The following is a 17186-nucleotide window of genomic DNA, read 5'->3' as shown; positions in this document are numbered from 1 at the left end:
ATTGGTGGTATGCTCAATTGTTCCCAGTTCCCCTATGTCTTACTTTTTCTTGGGTGTTTTAATTGTAATTCTAGAACTTTTTACTATCCCATTTTCTTCCTTTTTACTGGCGCTGGTATAACCTAAATGTGTTGCAAGCGCCGTAAAACCCTCAAAAACATTATCTTGAAATGAGATTTTGATGTTGTCTTGTCCTTGATAGAAGTCCTTGGCTGAGACTGAGAGGGACATTATCAGATGTACGGTTATAGTTTTTTTTTAGGGATATTTTCCCCCCTTGTAAATCATCTCTCTTTTGAGACGGTAAAGAGAAGAAAGTCACTGCCATTAATTTGTGGCTATGTTACACTGACTTTCAAGTTTTATAACCTAATACGTTTAATGCTGGTTGACGGAGGTGTGAACAAGTCATAATAGGCTTCAAGAACAACTGGTAGTAGTGCGGCTATGTGGTCTAGTGGTATGACACTCGCTTTTGGATCGGAAGGTCCTGGGTTCGAGCCTCGCTCGGCGCATAGTTGAGTCCTTGGAAAAGGCTCTTTACTCACATTCTACCATACTCAGGTGTAAAATGAGTACCTGGCTGTTGACAGCGTTGTCTTTGTCCGAAAAAATTGTAATATCGCCTAACAGGCGTTATGTCCGGGCTTACATGTTGCTGTTGGTCAGGGACCCCTTGTAAAGCACTTTGAGCACTTTTAGTGGATATTGCGCTATATAAAACCTCATTTTTTATTTTTTAGGTAATGTTTGATATACATGGGAGAAAAAAAATGACACCCTCCGCTACGGCACCATTGGATACTGTCGCCACGGCATTCATCAAACAAGATGTCAACAGGAATCACATATTATGTTGTCCAAAGTGAGCAACTTGAGGTTAATAATCTTGCCCAAGGAAAAAAAAACACGAAAGTGCTTGAAGCGGGGCTCAAATCCGGGACTTTCGAAGTCACAGTGCAATGCCTTAACCACTCGGCCACTCCCCCCCCCCCCCCCCCCCCCCTCAGAAATGCGAGGGAGGAAAAGGTGAAATTTAATATTACCTTGAATGTGACTCAGTGTACCGTAACGGTATTACGTCGTCGGGATGAAACAAGACTAAAACCCCGATATTTTTGGCAATAGTAATACATTCAATTTTAGGATTTTAAAGATCACGACTGACTTCATCCCGTTTTGAGCCAGTGGGTCGCAATTCAGGGGTTATCTCTTACAATAGTTATGGCAAGGAGTACAGACTCCTTTCTGGGTGGGAATCCTGATCTCCCATAGTGGGCAGGGGGGTACATAATGTGTCTTCTATCCCCCTATATGTATTTGTTTCCCAACATGCTTTCAGGCTTTGTCTTGGAATGAGATTACTTGGTTTTGTCCTGGCCCTGGCCAGAATCCTAGCTGGGAGGATGTGCTCTCGGAATCTACATCTGATCCGTATTTGTTCCCAGTTCCCCAATGTCTTACTTTCTCTTGGGTGCTTTAATTGTAATTCTAGAACTTTTTACTATCCCATTTTCTTCCTTTTTACTGGCGCTGATATGACCTTAGTGTGTTGCAAGCGCCGTAAAACCCTTAAAAACAAACAAACATCTTCCTTTTTACTGGCGCTGATATGACCTTAATGTATTGCAAGCGCCGTAAAACCCTTAAAAACAAACAAAACAAAAGAGTCCTTTGCGTCTATATAGTCCGTGGTAGGTATGGCGGGGTCAAGTGTCGCTGTGTTATAGGTACTCGTGTGTAAAATATTCATTTTGCTCTAGAGAATCTTGATGATAACAGCATTAAATTTACGGAAAATGAAATCAAATTGTGCCTTATAGACATCGTGTCTTGTACCACGTGTTGTGTTGCGTATGTATTACTGTTGGCTTGGGTCACATTGAAAAGCGCTTTGAATATATTTTGTAAATATTGCTCTATATATAGGCAAGCCAATGTTCCAATGCCAATGGCTAAAAATAGGAAGCGCTCTTAACTTAAAGCACACATTTTAAAAGGCTTCATGTGTTATGCGAGGACGTATCGCAAGTCGAGTGCTATTAGTTGAGATGTCTTGGCCGGTCACGTGATCAATAGTAGTACAGAATTGCTTTGTGAAAGGAACTATGCTACAAAATCAAAATCCGTTGACGTGTTAGGTATGACGTCATAGGCATTGTATTATTGACAGCTCAGTGCCAAGACGTATGGACCTTGCAGCGATTATCTGACTAATCCAGGCTTGACCCTAAACAGGACATGTATTCACTTAGGTGATTATTCCAAAACGTAATGCTATACAATTCTTGAATGACTGCATTGTATCCACCCTAACCCACATCTCTCTCTCTCTCTCTCTCTCTCTCTCTCTCTCTCTCTCTCTCTCTCTCTCTCTCTCTCTGACACATTCTTTCTTTCACACACACACAAACACACACATTCTCTCTTTATTACACAAAAACACATTCTCTCTCTTACACATTCACACCACTTCTCTCTCTCTCTCTCTCTCTCTCTCTCTCTCTCTCTCTCTATCTATCTATCTATCTCCCACTCCCTCTCTCTCTCTCTCTCTCTCTCTCTCTCTCTCTCACTCCTCAATAGTCTGATGTCACGTCGCCCAGCAACATCGAGCAGCGTGGTTCTAAACAAAGAAAATCGGTACTTTTTATTCTTCATGTTGGCTAGAACTTTTCATATGTCTTGTGATTAGTGCGGGGCGGTCCTTGGCAAGCTTAAGGACCACGGTCCTACGGTCCTTGGGAAATGAAGACCGCAAGGACCGGTCCTAGGACCGGTCCTTTTCGACATTGAACATTCCTGAGAGACTGTTGGAAATTCGAACCGGTTTGACCTTTGAGACCGTGGGATCGTTCATTCTTGAACCGTTAAAGACCGCTACACGATGAAAACCGTGGTTACAGGAGTAAAACACACGGAGTAGTCACACTCATTTCAAATTGTAACCTAATTAGAGAAGAGGGGTGATGCCTTCTTTATTTGCTCACCGTACTTCATTGTTACTTTGATAATTTAATAAAATTTGAAATTTATCCCCATTAACGGAGATAATGGCATCGCCCAAGGCGTTGATCGAGTTGTTCGTGGCGTTGATACACACACGCAACTCCTACCCCCCCCCCCCCCCACACACACACACACACATACATTAGAGGGCAGCGAGCATTGAAGAGTAAGAGAGAGACGTGAAGTTATAATAAGAGGGGGTGGATGAGGTAATAAGAGGGGTCGATGGTGACTTTTTGCCAGATCTAACAAACTCAGCTACCCATTCATTGCTGAGTAGACAGGGATTCAGAAAAAACTCTACTGCACCCGGGATCGATCTCTGGCCCTTTGCGTATAAAGAGAGTGCTCTATCAACTGAGCTATCGGGGTCCCCAAATATTCTATTGGACTTTTTTAAAATTCAGACGTTAAAACTGGGTTTTTTGGAAGGAAGAAACTAATGAAACTCATATTATTTGATTAGTAAAAACACCAAACGAAATTTTAATATTATTGTATTATTTTAAATGACAACACTGCGATAGAAAGGAGTGGTGACAAGAGATGGACAAAAGAAAACAAAAAATCGAATTTGCTACTAGCTAGGTTCGACACACACACACACACACACACACACACACACAAACACACACACATCTTTAGTAGTCACATACATTTCAAACAATAACCCATTAGAGAAGAGGGGTCATGCCTTCACCATAGATCATTGTCATTGCGATCATTATGGTGTAGTAAATTTTGAAATTTACCCCGTATAATGGAATCGTCCAAGGCGTGCGCCTCCTGTTCCCCCCATCTCACACACGAAAGGGCGGTTTGCGGAGTGGAGGTTGGTGGTCGTCTGCCTGTATGGTCGTCTGTGTCGTTTTGTGTATGGCAAAGGGGGGTGGGTGCGATTAATTAAGTGGGATGGGTGGTGATTGGTGGAAGATAGGCAACCGAGGCAACGAATCGCTGGGGAAGTAGCCTAGTATGGCGCGAGACCGTGGAAAGGTGATAAGAAGTGAGGACCGCCGCCAGTCTTCCCTATCGGACCGATCCTCGGTTCACAGCTAAAAGACCGTGGGACCGGTCCTTGGACCGGTCCTCAGCGCGGCACTACTTGTGATCAGAATGTAAAAGTCAAAACATGATCAGATTTTGGATACACTTTTATGCTCGTCGGAGAAATATTTCATGAGGGCGTCCGCCATTGTTCCGATAGTTTAAAGCCAGTTACTAAGTTACCACGCGTCATTACGAGGGAAGTGACGTTCAGAGTGTTGAAGCGTATTTGAGCGTAGCCATCGTTATGTTATAGATAGTATGCGCTTGGCTAAGAAGCTCATAACATTGCTATCCGGAAGTAAAAAGGACCAACTCACACATCTGTGTGTAACCATGGACGTTTATAGTCTGGTTAATACAGTTTAGTGAGAATTACTCATGAACGCGGATGGCAAGCGGATGGCAAAAAATAATAACAAAGACCTGAGTGACGTCATCTTCGAACTATCTATAGATAGAATGCTCTTGGCCAAGGAGTTCACAACATTGCCATCCGGAAGTATAACGGACCAACACACAAACTCTGTGTAACCATGAACTTTTATAGTCTGGTTAATACAGTTTAATGAGAACAACTCACAAACGCGGATGGCAAAAACAATAACAAAGGCCTGAGTGACGTCATCTGCATACTATCTATAGCCTGACACTGAAATCCAAAAGGACTGGCAGTTTGACGTCATTATTTGTTTGGTTTTTTTTTTTTATTATTTATTTATTTATTTTTTTTTTCACCGCTTAGTGAGTTGTCGTTAGTAGAGCTCATGGAAACAAGTTATTTCATTGGTTGAACTATTGAATACAACTCACGATTTGTTTTCTTTTGTGGCCAAAGACTGGCATTTTGATGTCATTTTTCGGTCAGTGTCAGGCCATAACTTTACGAAGGCCACGATTTGAGTTATTGGATCTGCAAATAAATGCACGACGATCCCGACATAATATAGATAGAATGCGCTTGGCCAAGGAGTTCACAACATTGCCATCCGGAAGTATAACGGACCAACACACAAAGTCTGTGTAACCATGAACTTTTATAGTCTGGTTAATACAGTTTAGTGAGAACAACTCACACACGCGGATGGCAAAAACAATAACAAAGGCCTGAGTGACGTCATCTGCATACTATCTATACGATTCTTACAATCTTGCTTTTTGGAATTGGATTCAGTTGTCTGATGTCACGCCGCCCGGCAACGGCGGCCATCTTGGTTCTAAACAAAGAAAATCATTGCTTTTTATTTTTCATGCTAGCTAGAACGTTTCATATGCCTTGTGATCAGAATGTGTAAAAGTCAAAACATGATCAAATGTATGTGTTTTTTTTCCCCTCTGAATACCCTTTGTGCTCGCCGGAGAAATATTTCATACGGGCGTTCGCCATTGTTCCGATAGTTTAGAGCCAGTGTTACGAAGTTACCATGCGTCATTAGGAAGGAAGTGACGTTACGACTGTTGAAGAGTATTCCGGACGTTTAACCAACCGCTGCACGAACTTGCGAGTACGCGTTTGGAACAAAGTTCGAATTTCAAAAAGCAAGAGAGTAAGAAATCTTTCTTTCTGCCCCTCAATGAATTTTTATTTAGACATCTTTGAATATGAGACATGTTCAAAGATGCTGAAATAATACTTCTTTATACAGAATCTGATTTCTTGTGTAATTTAATGATTTATAATCTGACGTCATAAATTTTTATAGTAAACATGGTATGATGACGCGTTAGTATTTAAGGAGAAGGGTGGAATAACACCATTTTTAGATGGCAGGCCACATATCAATTTACATAATATTGTGGTATTAATCAGTTAAACATCTCATCAAATTCCAGATAAATATACCAGATTTTTATGGTATTTTCTTTCTTTCATTTAAACTATAAAAAAAATTTAACCAAACAAAGAAAACACAAAAAAAAAAAAAAAAAACTATATTATCTGTTGAAAACAGGCACCAGTGCAATTTATTAATACTATGCGTTTAGGTAAAATATTCACAACACCCACCAACCAGAATAAACATACCAACACACGAAATACAACAAGACAGCTTTTAATGCTGTAGATTTAGCGAGTTTTATCTTGTACACTTTATAAAACTCTCAGTGTAAAAACTTGGTTACACAATTATTTGAAGTTTTAGTCTAAGAGATATCTGTAGTGATGACACTATATTATAGGGGTCTCGATAGGTCAGTTGGAAGAGCACTTGCTTCACAAGCAAAAGGACCGAGATCGATCCCGGGTGCAGCCGAATTTTTTTTCTGACCCCCCTGTTCACCCAACAGTGATTGGGTAGCTGGGTCTGATCGATCTGGCGGAAAGTACTTTGGGGATAGACAAGCGTCCTATCCAAAGGGTAACAAGCAATTGCTATTGGCCGATTCACGCTATAAGAAACGGGGATAAACACCGGCTCTATGGGCCTATGGCTCTGAAGGACCAGTATATTGAGAGAAAAATAAAATAGCTGCTCTATATTATTATCAAAGTAAGACCTTATGAAATTAGCATCCACAGCAAAAGACCGTGAACTGTGGAAGGAAATGACACAGATGATTATAGAGGCAGCCGAGGCGACCCGATCGGATGATTAGGAAGCGAAATGCCTTAAGTCAGTCAGTCAGTCAGTCAGTCATATTGTCATTCTTTATTTTATTTGACTGAGATATCTCATTTTCTTCAAAAGTTACGGCTTTTTAGTTTTCGTTGTAATACTTTTTACCCTAAGTATAGATATTATGCGTGAGCTAGGATTTCTGTGTGAACTTGATATTCAATATGGTTCTTTATAAAAAGTAATAATATACAAATTATGAATGTGTATAACAACAGAACATAATTCTGAACACAAAACGTTCGGGCTCAAAACCCTGCATCAGCATTCTTCATACAGTTTGAACTGCTTTGTTTTTGTTTTGTTTTGTTTTGTTTTGTTTTGTTTTTGTTTTTTGTTATAGGGTAAAAATTGGGTTTAAGCCCGAATCGATCCGGATGTAGATTTATTTTTATTTTAAAGCTATTAAATTCATGCTGGGTAATGTTAATGTTGCAGCTCGAAGCTCGAAGAAATAAATAATAATGTGAAATTGAATGTAAGCTTCGATTTAATTACAAAATTATTTTTTGTGTATGAGAGAATTATCTCATTCATCTGTAGTGTTTCAATCATCCTGTTTTGTTGATAAAGGGGAAACCCGAAACGTTCATTTGATCTGTTGCAACTACCACATTATCTCATTCGTCTGTAGTGTTTCATTCATCCCGTTTTGTTGATAAAGGGGAAACCCGAAACGTTCATTTGATCTGTTTTTGCAATTAAATCGAAGCTTGCATTCAATTTCACATTATTATTTATTTATATTCATGCTTAAAATTCAGACAGTGTGGACGCGAGGACGAGAGACGCATGCGCACAACCAACATGACGTTCTCTCTCTAATAACTTTTCCGCCGGTGACGTCACAGACTATGGGTGACGTACAATCAAGGGACGCTACTCTTCCGTTAATCTCATTCCCTATAGCAGCTTAGTATTTAATATGGTCCTGCACGCAGTCCAGTCCGCTCGTGTGACACTGTTACAAGTCTGGGGAAATCTTTTCTCGGGGAGGTAGCTGGAGATGGCGCCATATCTCTGAAAGTAGAGAAAGAGAGGGAGAGAAAACAAAATAACTGAAACGCAAAACAAATGGACGAGAAGCGGGGTGCACATTCCGTTCACATGGTAAAGATTGGAACTGATTTACGAATAAATCGTTTTATATTCGGGGGCAATCAGGCATTATGAATATTATATAAAATGCAACATGCATAGAGTATTATTCTCCATTGAGCGCTTCGTTTTGGTGTAATAATACATCGTGCATGTAACAACGCGGCCATTATATAAGACAGTGATGATAATCTTCCGCCGATCCGCGGAATTCCGGGATTTTGTGGATTTCTCAGATAATTTTCCGCGGTTTTGTCATGTTAAATTATTAAGATCAGGCCAGAATGTGGCTTGGACACATTAGTTCAATTGTAATGATTTTATTTTTCTTTTGACACTCAGAGTTTTAAGACATCAGCTTAGACAAGATGGTGCTAAGTGTCAATGGTGACACAAGGCAGCAGCCTCTTATGGTTCTCACACTTCTATGTTATGACGATCGACCCAATCAGCAAAGACCGGTCCGCATTCGTGCACCGTCGCGAACCCGCCGGGTAGCATCGTCACAACACACCGTTCGACTCGATGCTCTGCCGTCTCGGGTTCTTGCCCACAGCGGGTACATATTGGACAGGTAGTAAGACCCCACCGATGTAACGCACTTGCTGTTAGGCAGCTCCTCGACCGAAGCCGATTCGCAGCCACCCAATGTCTCCTCTTACTGGTATCAAAGCCTGGCAACTTCTCACCAAGCTTAGAGGAGTGTACGTCCCCGCCCCCACGAGGGCAAGGCAGGTATTAGTCTTTGAGGAGATGGTGGTCGACAGGACAGAGGAAGGGGACGAGGTTAGTTGGTGGGTTTAGATGGCGTTTTGGGGGGCTTTTAAGTTTGGGGTTTTGTGACTCTAGTATTGGTGTTTGTTTCTTCTTTGATTGTTTGTTTGTTTATTTACCTATTTACTTATTTATTTTACCTACAATAATTGTACAATGTACCATTTTGTTGTTTTAATGCCTACAGTACAAGTCGCCACGTGGTTGAAACGTAAAGCTAAACACATTTACAAAAGAGGGGAGGGGGGGGGGGGGAGGTGTGATACATTGACAAAGTAAGTAGAAAAATGCTATGAAAATAAGTATCCAAAGATAGAATAAGTACAAATATATGGGTACCTATTGATATCTCAGTTCAGAGAGTGTTTGTGAAACAGAGAAGGATAGAGAGGAGAGAGAGAGAGAGAGAGAGAGAGAGAGAGAGAGAGAGAGAGAGAGAGAGAGAGAGAGAAAAGAGAGAAAGAGAGGACTAACCGTATACGGCATTAGCCTTGGATCAGCACACAACTTTTCCCTTGGTAAGCCATTTTCATCGAAAGATGTGGATTCAAAACCATGCGACGTCATCCCGTGATTTGAAGACGAAGGATGTTGTGTAGACGACGGTGCATTTATCGTTACTTCCCTCATATTTTTACCAAGAGCGATTTCACTCAAATATCCTTTTAACGCTTCAATTTTGTCACCTCCACCAGCAATCGCCCCCGGAGGATGCCGACCGGCGGCAGTTTTTTGTGTCTCGTTTTCAAAAGTAATATGATTATTGTGGTGATGCCTTTCTCCACTGCGAGATCCTGGTTTAGATGTTCCACTTACATGGTGCTGATCTTCCTCTTCAAGAGACGGCAAAGGCTTAACGCTAAATTTTACCCCTCTTTTTGAGCGTGTCTTTTTCTTCATTTTAACCAGTTTGGTTTTGTCGTTATTGTTTAATATATTGACTAAGCGTGTATTGTTTTTACCTCCATTTTTGATATTATTTCCTTTACCCGACGAATTTAACGAAGATGTTGAATTAGCTCCTTGAAATGACAGAGTTTGACTAGAAGAAATTGTCTGACTGCCTTGGAGATTTGACGAGTTGTCGCTCGAAGACTTTTCTAAACTGTCCATAGAGTTAAATTTGATCTGATTGGTCCGTTGTCTATCTTGGTACGCCATAGCCCCGCCCACCGAGAGTGTTACTATGGCAACGATGAGAAATATTGACCCCATGACTAGAAATGCCGCATCAAGACCTTCTTGGAGCGTAGAAATTAAAATGAGTAGTATTGATGGTACAACTAGTGGGATTCCAAAACAGAAATAAACCACTGGCCTATGTAAGTAAATTTTTAAGTCGTGTAGTAGACTGTAATCTCCGTGCGTATTCAGCCGTCGCTCCACCATTTTTTAAAACTTTTTTATTTATAGTTTTTGTTTTCAGAAATTGCAGTATTTATTCGTTATTAGCAAACTTTCTGTTGTTGCAAGAAGTTACTCAAAAATCGTTCTACGTCTAACATGTTTGAGAAAATGTATTTATTCTCCTTAGATACCATATTCAGTTGTTGAAAAATCCAATTGTAATTACCCGACTGAGCGAAAGGATTCTTAGACATTAATTCCAATTTAAGTGCTAGCAGAGTAATTACTTCACGCGTTGTTTAGCAGAGGTAACTACTTCATGTGTTAGACAATGTTAAATTTATAATGATTATTTCTCTCTCGTGCAACGATTTAGTTGAAGATCAATGAAAATTATTTATTCCACACTGTAAATTCGCTTTTCCCGTTAGATTAAATAGCCGTTGCTTGAATAAAATATATTATTTCACATTGATAATCTCAGTAAATCTACCTCTTTGCTTCCATTTCATTGAATATTGTTACATATTTATCTCTTTGTTTAGATAACAAATTTGAATAGAAAAGGCATATTGTGTTGCATGCACAATCAAAGCGAACCATCAAAACTATCACTTCATCTCACTGACAATAAATCATGAATTCTTTCAAATCCAGTTCCTTATGTCTATCCCTGAATTATAACGAATTTAACTCAGGAATAATTACCAAAACGAAATATCCAGCACGGTTGAATGGAATTATTGCGGTCATGAAGTGGAGTCAAGCTCCTGTTGTAAGCTTATAAACTATATTCATCATAGGAGAACTACTTAATCACTTCGGATTATTTTTGCTTCCAATTGGTAATAATAAACCGTGGGACTAGAAAACACATTAGGCTTCACACAAGGACGCTTTCCTTGGATCAATTACACACACGGACATAATTCTAATATATATATATATATATATATATATATATATATATATATATATATATATATATATATAATATTATATCCATACACAAAAGCGCTTAGAGTTAAGGAACTGTGGACGTGACCAAAAGCAAATACAGGGGTAATAGATTTTGACCTCTTCGTCGAGTCCTTGACCCCAGATTCGCCTTTTCCCTTAAACTCCCCTGTGTTTTTACATACCAGAAAACCATTTATTGAGTCAACAAGTTCTGCTTCCTTAATACAAAGGATAGTATGGCTTAATAATAGAGGGGATTAGGATAACCCAATACCCTAATGTGAACAAATTTTGCAAATACTCAAACTGGACAGTTTTAACTCTCCTTAATCCTAACCGGCCATCATTAATGATTTTCCTAAAATATCGTTACGAAATCATCTTTTTTCTCTTGTTAACGGAAAAACCCAAAACATCCACATTATATCTATGTCTTCGTCTAATTCGTTTCCACTGTTATCTAAGATATCATACACAACTATCTACAATTTTCTTTCGCTACTCTCAAAAGCACTAAGTATGTGATCAGAATTACAAACTTATTTATTTGAATAGTTTTTTGTTGTTGTTGTTGTTGTTGTTGTTGTTGTTTTTAAACGTTTTACAGCGCTTGCGACACTTTTAGGTCATTCATTCAGCGCCAGTGAAAAGGAAAAAAAGGGTAAATAAAAACAATTCTCGATTTCAAATTAAAAGCACACGAGAAAAGTAAGTCAAAGGGGAATGGTTCAAATAGGGAACGGATGTAGATTCCAAGAGCACACTATCAGAGTACTTAGTTTGAGATCACCTAAAAGTCTCATCCAGACACAAGTACATGATCCGACAAAGAGGAATACACTCAAATGCTTACATTATACATTCAAAACAACAAGCATACTAGTACATAACAGAGAGATTATTTACAACGGGGAAAAAAAATCATCTCCCAAAACTAACACCATACATTTGACTGTTTCCAGCTCAGCCAAGAACTCCAGCAAGGGCCAATATAAAACCCAAGTGAACCCATTCCAAGACAAAGAAAGAAGGCAACTCAGAAAACAGTTATAGGTGGGAAAGAAGATACGTCATCAAGTGACCTCTTGCCAACTGGGAAGTCAAAAGACTCCACCTAGTTGAGTATTGTAAACCACTGTTGATTATTTACAATAAAGTATAATACTAGTATGAGGCGGCAGGTCACATTAATATGAATATTTATCAAACCCGCTAAGTGTTATCTCCAGTCCTGAACTGTCATGATTGATGTAAACTTATTTGCAGGTCTGATAACCCAAAATGTTATGGTCTCTTTGTTGTAATGGAAATATTCTCAAACCAACGCAAGCTTAAAATTCTATCCATTATAACAATGACCAAACCCATAATTGCGTTCGGTTATCTGACGTATTAATATGTGCACCCTGGGTTTGAGACATCTGGCCAACTGTCTCATGATGAACTGTTCAACCAGATTTAAAAAAAACAAAACATATATCAACATTAATGTACAGCATTCCACAGGTTTTTCCTGCCCTATTAACTCTTCGCAATGTTTCATTCATTTCACCAGCAGGCCACATGGACCCATATTTTCATTTCATACGGTAATTGTGACTCGATCCTTTTGTTTGTTTTAAAGGGTTTACGGCGCTTGCAACACATTTAAGTTATATCAGCGCCAGTAAAAAGGAAGAAGATGGGATTGTCGAATTCTAGAATCACAATTAAAGCAACAAAGAAAAAGTAAGACAAAGGGGAACTGGGAACAAATAGGGACCAGTTGTAGATTCCAAGAGCATACCATCAATATACTTAGTTTGAGATCACCTATAATTCTCATCCGGACACAAGCACAAGATCCAGGAAAGTTAATACATAAAAGAGAGATGATTCACAAGTAAAAAAATATCATCTCCCAAAACAATAACTATGCATCTGACTATTTCCCTCCCAACCAAGGACTCAGGGCAAGGGTCATGAAAAACCAAGTAATCTCATTCCAAGACAAAGATTGAACGCAAAATGGAAAACAGCTATAAGCGAATAGAAGACATAGTAAGTGCCACCCTGCCCACTATTGGGAGGCCAGGAAACCAACCCAGTGACCTTTTTGTAATAACACTGCTACAATATCCGTTACAGCCTACAGCCAGGCACTCATTTCACTGGTGTCGGGTGGAATATTATGTGTAAAGCGCTTTACCCAAAGACATAAAGACATGACTGTGTTCTAAAAAGATCAGTTGTTTATTCATACGTTAACCTCGCTCAGCATTGCTTGACGTTTGTGTTAAGACGAGCCATCACACCGCTGAGTCACATGTAGACCTACTCCGCGTCGTCGGGACGCTTCCGTGCGTAGACAAGTGCAAGTTGACGCCACATATAACTCCATGACGCTCAGCGGTCTGTTAAACAGGCCCTTAGTCTGTTAGTGTTAGCAACCATCTATTGTCTCATACTGGTACTTAATCCGGAGAACTTCTCACCCAGTTCAGAGGAAGCGCCAGCAAAAATGAGCAAGAAAGGATGGTTAATAATTTATTGTAGACTAGAGTTGTTTTTTTTTTGTTGTTGTTTGTTGTTGGATTGTTTTGTTGTTGTCTTTTTGGTTCGCCTTGGATCTTACGACGCTAGAGACACTTGTGGGTTATTTGTGTGCCAGTAAAAAGGAAAACAATTGGGGAAATAATTTATACTTGAAATTAAAGGAATTAAAGAAAAGACAAGACAAAGGGGACTACATGTAGTTAAAATAGGGATTCCAGGATTCCACAATTCCATTAATGCTGACAATTGAATTTTGATTAATGAAAATCGGCTATGTGGTCTTGTGGTATGACACTCGCTTTCGGATCGGAAGGTCCTGGGTTCGAGCCTCGCGCTCAGCGCATAGTTGAGTCCTTGGAAAAGGCTCTTTACTCACTTTCTCTCACCGTACTCAGGTGTAAAATGAGTAGGATCTGGCCGTTAAGAGCGTTGTCTTTGTCCGAAACATTGTAATATCGCCTAACAGGCGGCATGTCCCGTCCTACATGTTAAAATTTGCTGTTGACCAGGGACCCCTTGTAAAGCGCTTTGAGCACATTTAGTGGATATTGCGCTATATAAAGCTCAATTTAAGTCCCACCCAGGCACAAGAAAAGAATCCGGCTATGCCTTTTTTAATGGGGATTTTACGGCACTTACGACCATCTTATGTACTTTCAGCACTAGTAAAGAGGGAGATGATAGAGAGATAATTGTAGATCTGAAGTTAAAAGTACCATAGAAAAAGTGAGACAGGTTCAAATAGGGAAATATTCCACGAGCAATCCATAAAATGTAACCCTTCACCTCAAAACAGTATTAAGTCGGGATGGTTAAGACGTTGAAAATTGAATTTATAGCCAGAAATATCAGACTTGTGTTAAGTTTGTATGTTTTATTGAGGGGAATGGATACCTTATTTTAGGGTGCGAATGCCAACAATTTATATTTTTGACCAGTTTAACATTTAATTCGGCTTTTAATTAAGCATTTGGTTCGTTCCGACATAATACCTTTTGAGACGACGGGTCACAAATGTGCCTAATTTGACATCACATAAAAGCCCCATCCAAAGAAAATGATTCCGCTATGAAGGATGCAATCGAGTGATGACAGAGTACATACAATATATTCTCAACTAAAACTAACAGACATGATTTACATGGAAAAGAATATCACCACTCAGAAAAAAAAAAGGAATTATACATCTGACTGCGTCGTTCTCAGCTAAGGATCCCGCCAGAACCAGGAAAAAAACAACATTAAGAAATTTCGTCCCTGTTCTCGGTTTGCTATAACGATATATTTGACTGTTTCCCTTCTAATCAAGGACTCCAGTCAGAGCTGGAACAAAACTAAGTAATCCCATTCCAAGACAAACACGGAAAGCAACTCGGAAAACAGATATAAAGGGATAGAAGACACAACATGACCTAATGCCCACCATGGGAGGTCAAAAAACACCGCCCAGAGATCACATTAAAAAAATAACACAGTTCCCTAAGAACAAAAAAGGGGAATTTAAAGAAAAAAATCTGAAGGAATCAGAAGCTAAAGATGAAGCTTCAACAAACCGCATGAAGGTGTATGACAGATTGAAACAAATTATGATTATACATATTTAAAAAATTGATTAAATGGATTCTAAGACACACCCCCCCCCCCCCACCTTTCCAATCATCAATCACACGTCCCCCCCCCCCGCCCCCCCCCCCCAAAAAAACAAAACAAAAAAACAACAAAAAAAAAAGCAAAACTAAAAAAAAAAAAAAAAAAAAAAAAAAAAAAAAAAAAAAAAAAAAAAAAAAAAAAAAAAAAAATAAAGAAGGAAAGACAAAAAGGAAAAAAAAACAATTGATATGTTTTATATTAAAAGGTTTTATTTCATAAGACTTTCTATGGTAAGAAAGGAACTTAAAGCATAAATAAATAATATCTTTATAAAAACAAGTAAAGAAATAGTATATATAAGTAACAGCCCTTTAGTTCGCAGATCTAGTTTCTCCTCCTATATTGAGGTACAGGAATCTTTCCATCCACTCGCATACCGGTAAATTTATAACAACGATGTACAAAAACACGGATAAATTCGACATAACAAAATATAAATATAAATAACTAATAATCTTTTTCAGTATCCATATACATTTCATCCAGTATAATTTTCAAAAAAAAAACACGTCAAAATTATTAAGTACTTGCAAATGATATTCATTTGTGATTTTATCCACTCACATAAACCAATTAGTATTTCAAACCTCAAAAATAAATTTTAAATTAATAAATCCTCTTCTTTAAGAAAAAAAATAGTTAAAAACATTATTAAATAGATGACATTTTTTTTTATCACAATTAAGTAAGTCAATCTTCCACCAACATTTCCATATCTAACAAGATATCAAACAATTTTTACAAGATAACATCAGCTTAGATCTAGACAACAAAAACAATAACAACAGTAATATATTATGAGACACAAGCAAATGTTAACACTCTCTCCGAGAATAGTTGGCAAAATAGTAGTTTTCATCACTACTATAAATACACGGCAAGAAATAGAAATATTTTCTCTGTAGTTGTATATTGTATGTTTTATCGTCTACGTCAGTTGAGAAAATATCATATAATTTGATTTGATGCTGCACATCGTCTTCTATAAAAATCAGTCATATACACAAATGTTTTAAATCTTAACCTTATTTTAAAAAACAATAACAAAACAAATAAATTTTGATAACATCAATTCTCCAATTATGGCATAGTTTTTTCTATAAAAATGTCATAACAGGATTTTTATTTGTTGGGCTCTAGTGTAACATTGCAGATATTTATTTTGATAGCGTATATAATTTTTTTTTTTTTTAAAGTGTAAAGAAAAAATCAAGAAAGAAAAAATAAAGAGAAAAAAAAAACAAAAACGATTTAGTAACTGCAGCAACAGCATCATATAGAGTTTATTTTATTTAGCACCAAAATGTTTTCTTTATAATGTAGAAATGATAATTCATGCTGCATAGATGGAGATCGTATCTGTAGGCAACAATGGTAAATAAATCGAATAGAATTTACAAACAGTATCAGACATTACTTTTAAAAAAATAAATTTTTTTGCATGTTTTGATTTGTTATTTGGTGAAGTAATTTGATTCCAAGATGATTAAAAAGTTTGATTTCTACTTTCAAAATTTATAACAAAAAAATAATTCAAAAAACAAACAAAAAACAAATATAAGTGATATCAATATTGCCTAAAATTAAATATGCTTTTTGAAAAGAAAATGCCGTAAAGTTCTTATTTTATAAATCAACAAGAAAAATAAATTATATTGTAAATGAGAAAGAATTAAAATGTGGAAATATTCTTGGCATTATGATAATGATCTAAGCACAGAATAGTTTAAAATTATTAAGGCACTTCTTGTATTTGGAATCGGGTTGCGAAAGAAATTAAAAAAAAAAAATAATTGACGTCTCTTAGACTTTAAAGTTGAGTAAGACTGTCAGGTGTTGGTTGCGCTCCTGTGCTTAGTTGCTGTTCTTGATTTCTGTTAGAAATGGGGATTGAAATATTTCAAGTTAAACGTCTAACAAAAATATATAGGAATGGACTCCCCATAAGAAATTAAGAAACAAAATGCAACCAAAAAAGGGTGAACGCTTTTGTAATCTCACTTCTAGTTTGTTTTTGAAATGAGGGTTTTAATGGCTTGGTTAGTACAGCGTCCACTTCACAAACAAAGGGATCCCAGTTGTAGTCAAGATTTTCAAAAATAAACAATGGAATTATTTAGGATCTATCTCTAAAAACGAAGAAAAAAA

The 17186-nt window shown here is 37.8% G+C and overlaps 2 protein-coding genes across 2 annotated transcripts in view; both read right to left on the bottom strand.

The window, feature by feature from the left end:
- Positions 1–5806: 5806 nt before the first annotated feature.
- LOC144974224 (uncharacterized) lies at positions 5807–10670 on the bottom strand. Its single transcript, XM_078917138.1, has 2 exons — positions 9021–10670; positions 5807–7694 (listed from the first exon to the last, which is right to left on the bottom strand). The coding sequence occupies exons 1-2, from the start codon at positions 9933–9935 to the stop codon at positions 7578–7580; spliced, it is 1032 nt and encodes a 343-aa protein (XP_078773264.1). The 5' UTR covers positions 9936–10670; the 3' UTR covers positions 5807–7577.
- A 4555-nt stretch (positions 10671–15225) lies between these two features.
- LOC144973608 (uncharacterized) overlaps positions 15226–17186 on the bottom strand; it is a 230766-nt gene continuing 228805 nt past the window's right edge. The window contains exon 182 of the mRNA XM_078916257.1: positions 15226–16912. Within this exon, the coding sequence (XP_078772383.1) occupies positions 16849–16912 (64 nt within the window). The 3' untranslated portion in view covers positions 15226–16848. The remainder of the gene's footprint in view (positions 16913–17186) is intronic.

The sequence above is a fragment of the Berghia stephanieae genome, chromosome 5 (assembly GCF_034508935.2).
Source record: "Berghia stephanieae isolate SIO BIC M18660-M18661 chromosome 5, UCSD_Bste_1.3, whole genome shotgun sequence".
NCBI lineage: Eukaryota > Metazoa > Mollusca > Gastropoda > Nudibranchia > Aeolidiidae > Berghia > Berghia stephanieae.
Note: the sequence above shows the minus strand (reverse complement) of the source record. Positions and strands in the feature narration are given on the sequence as shown.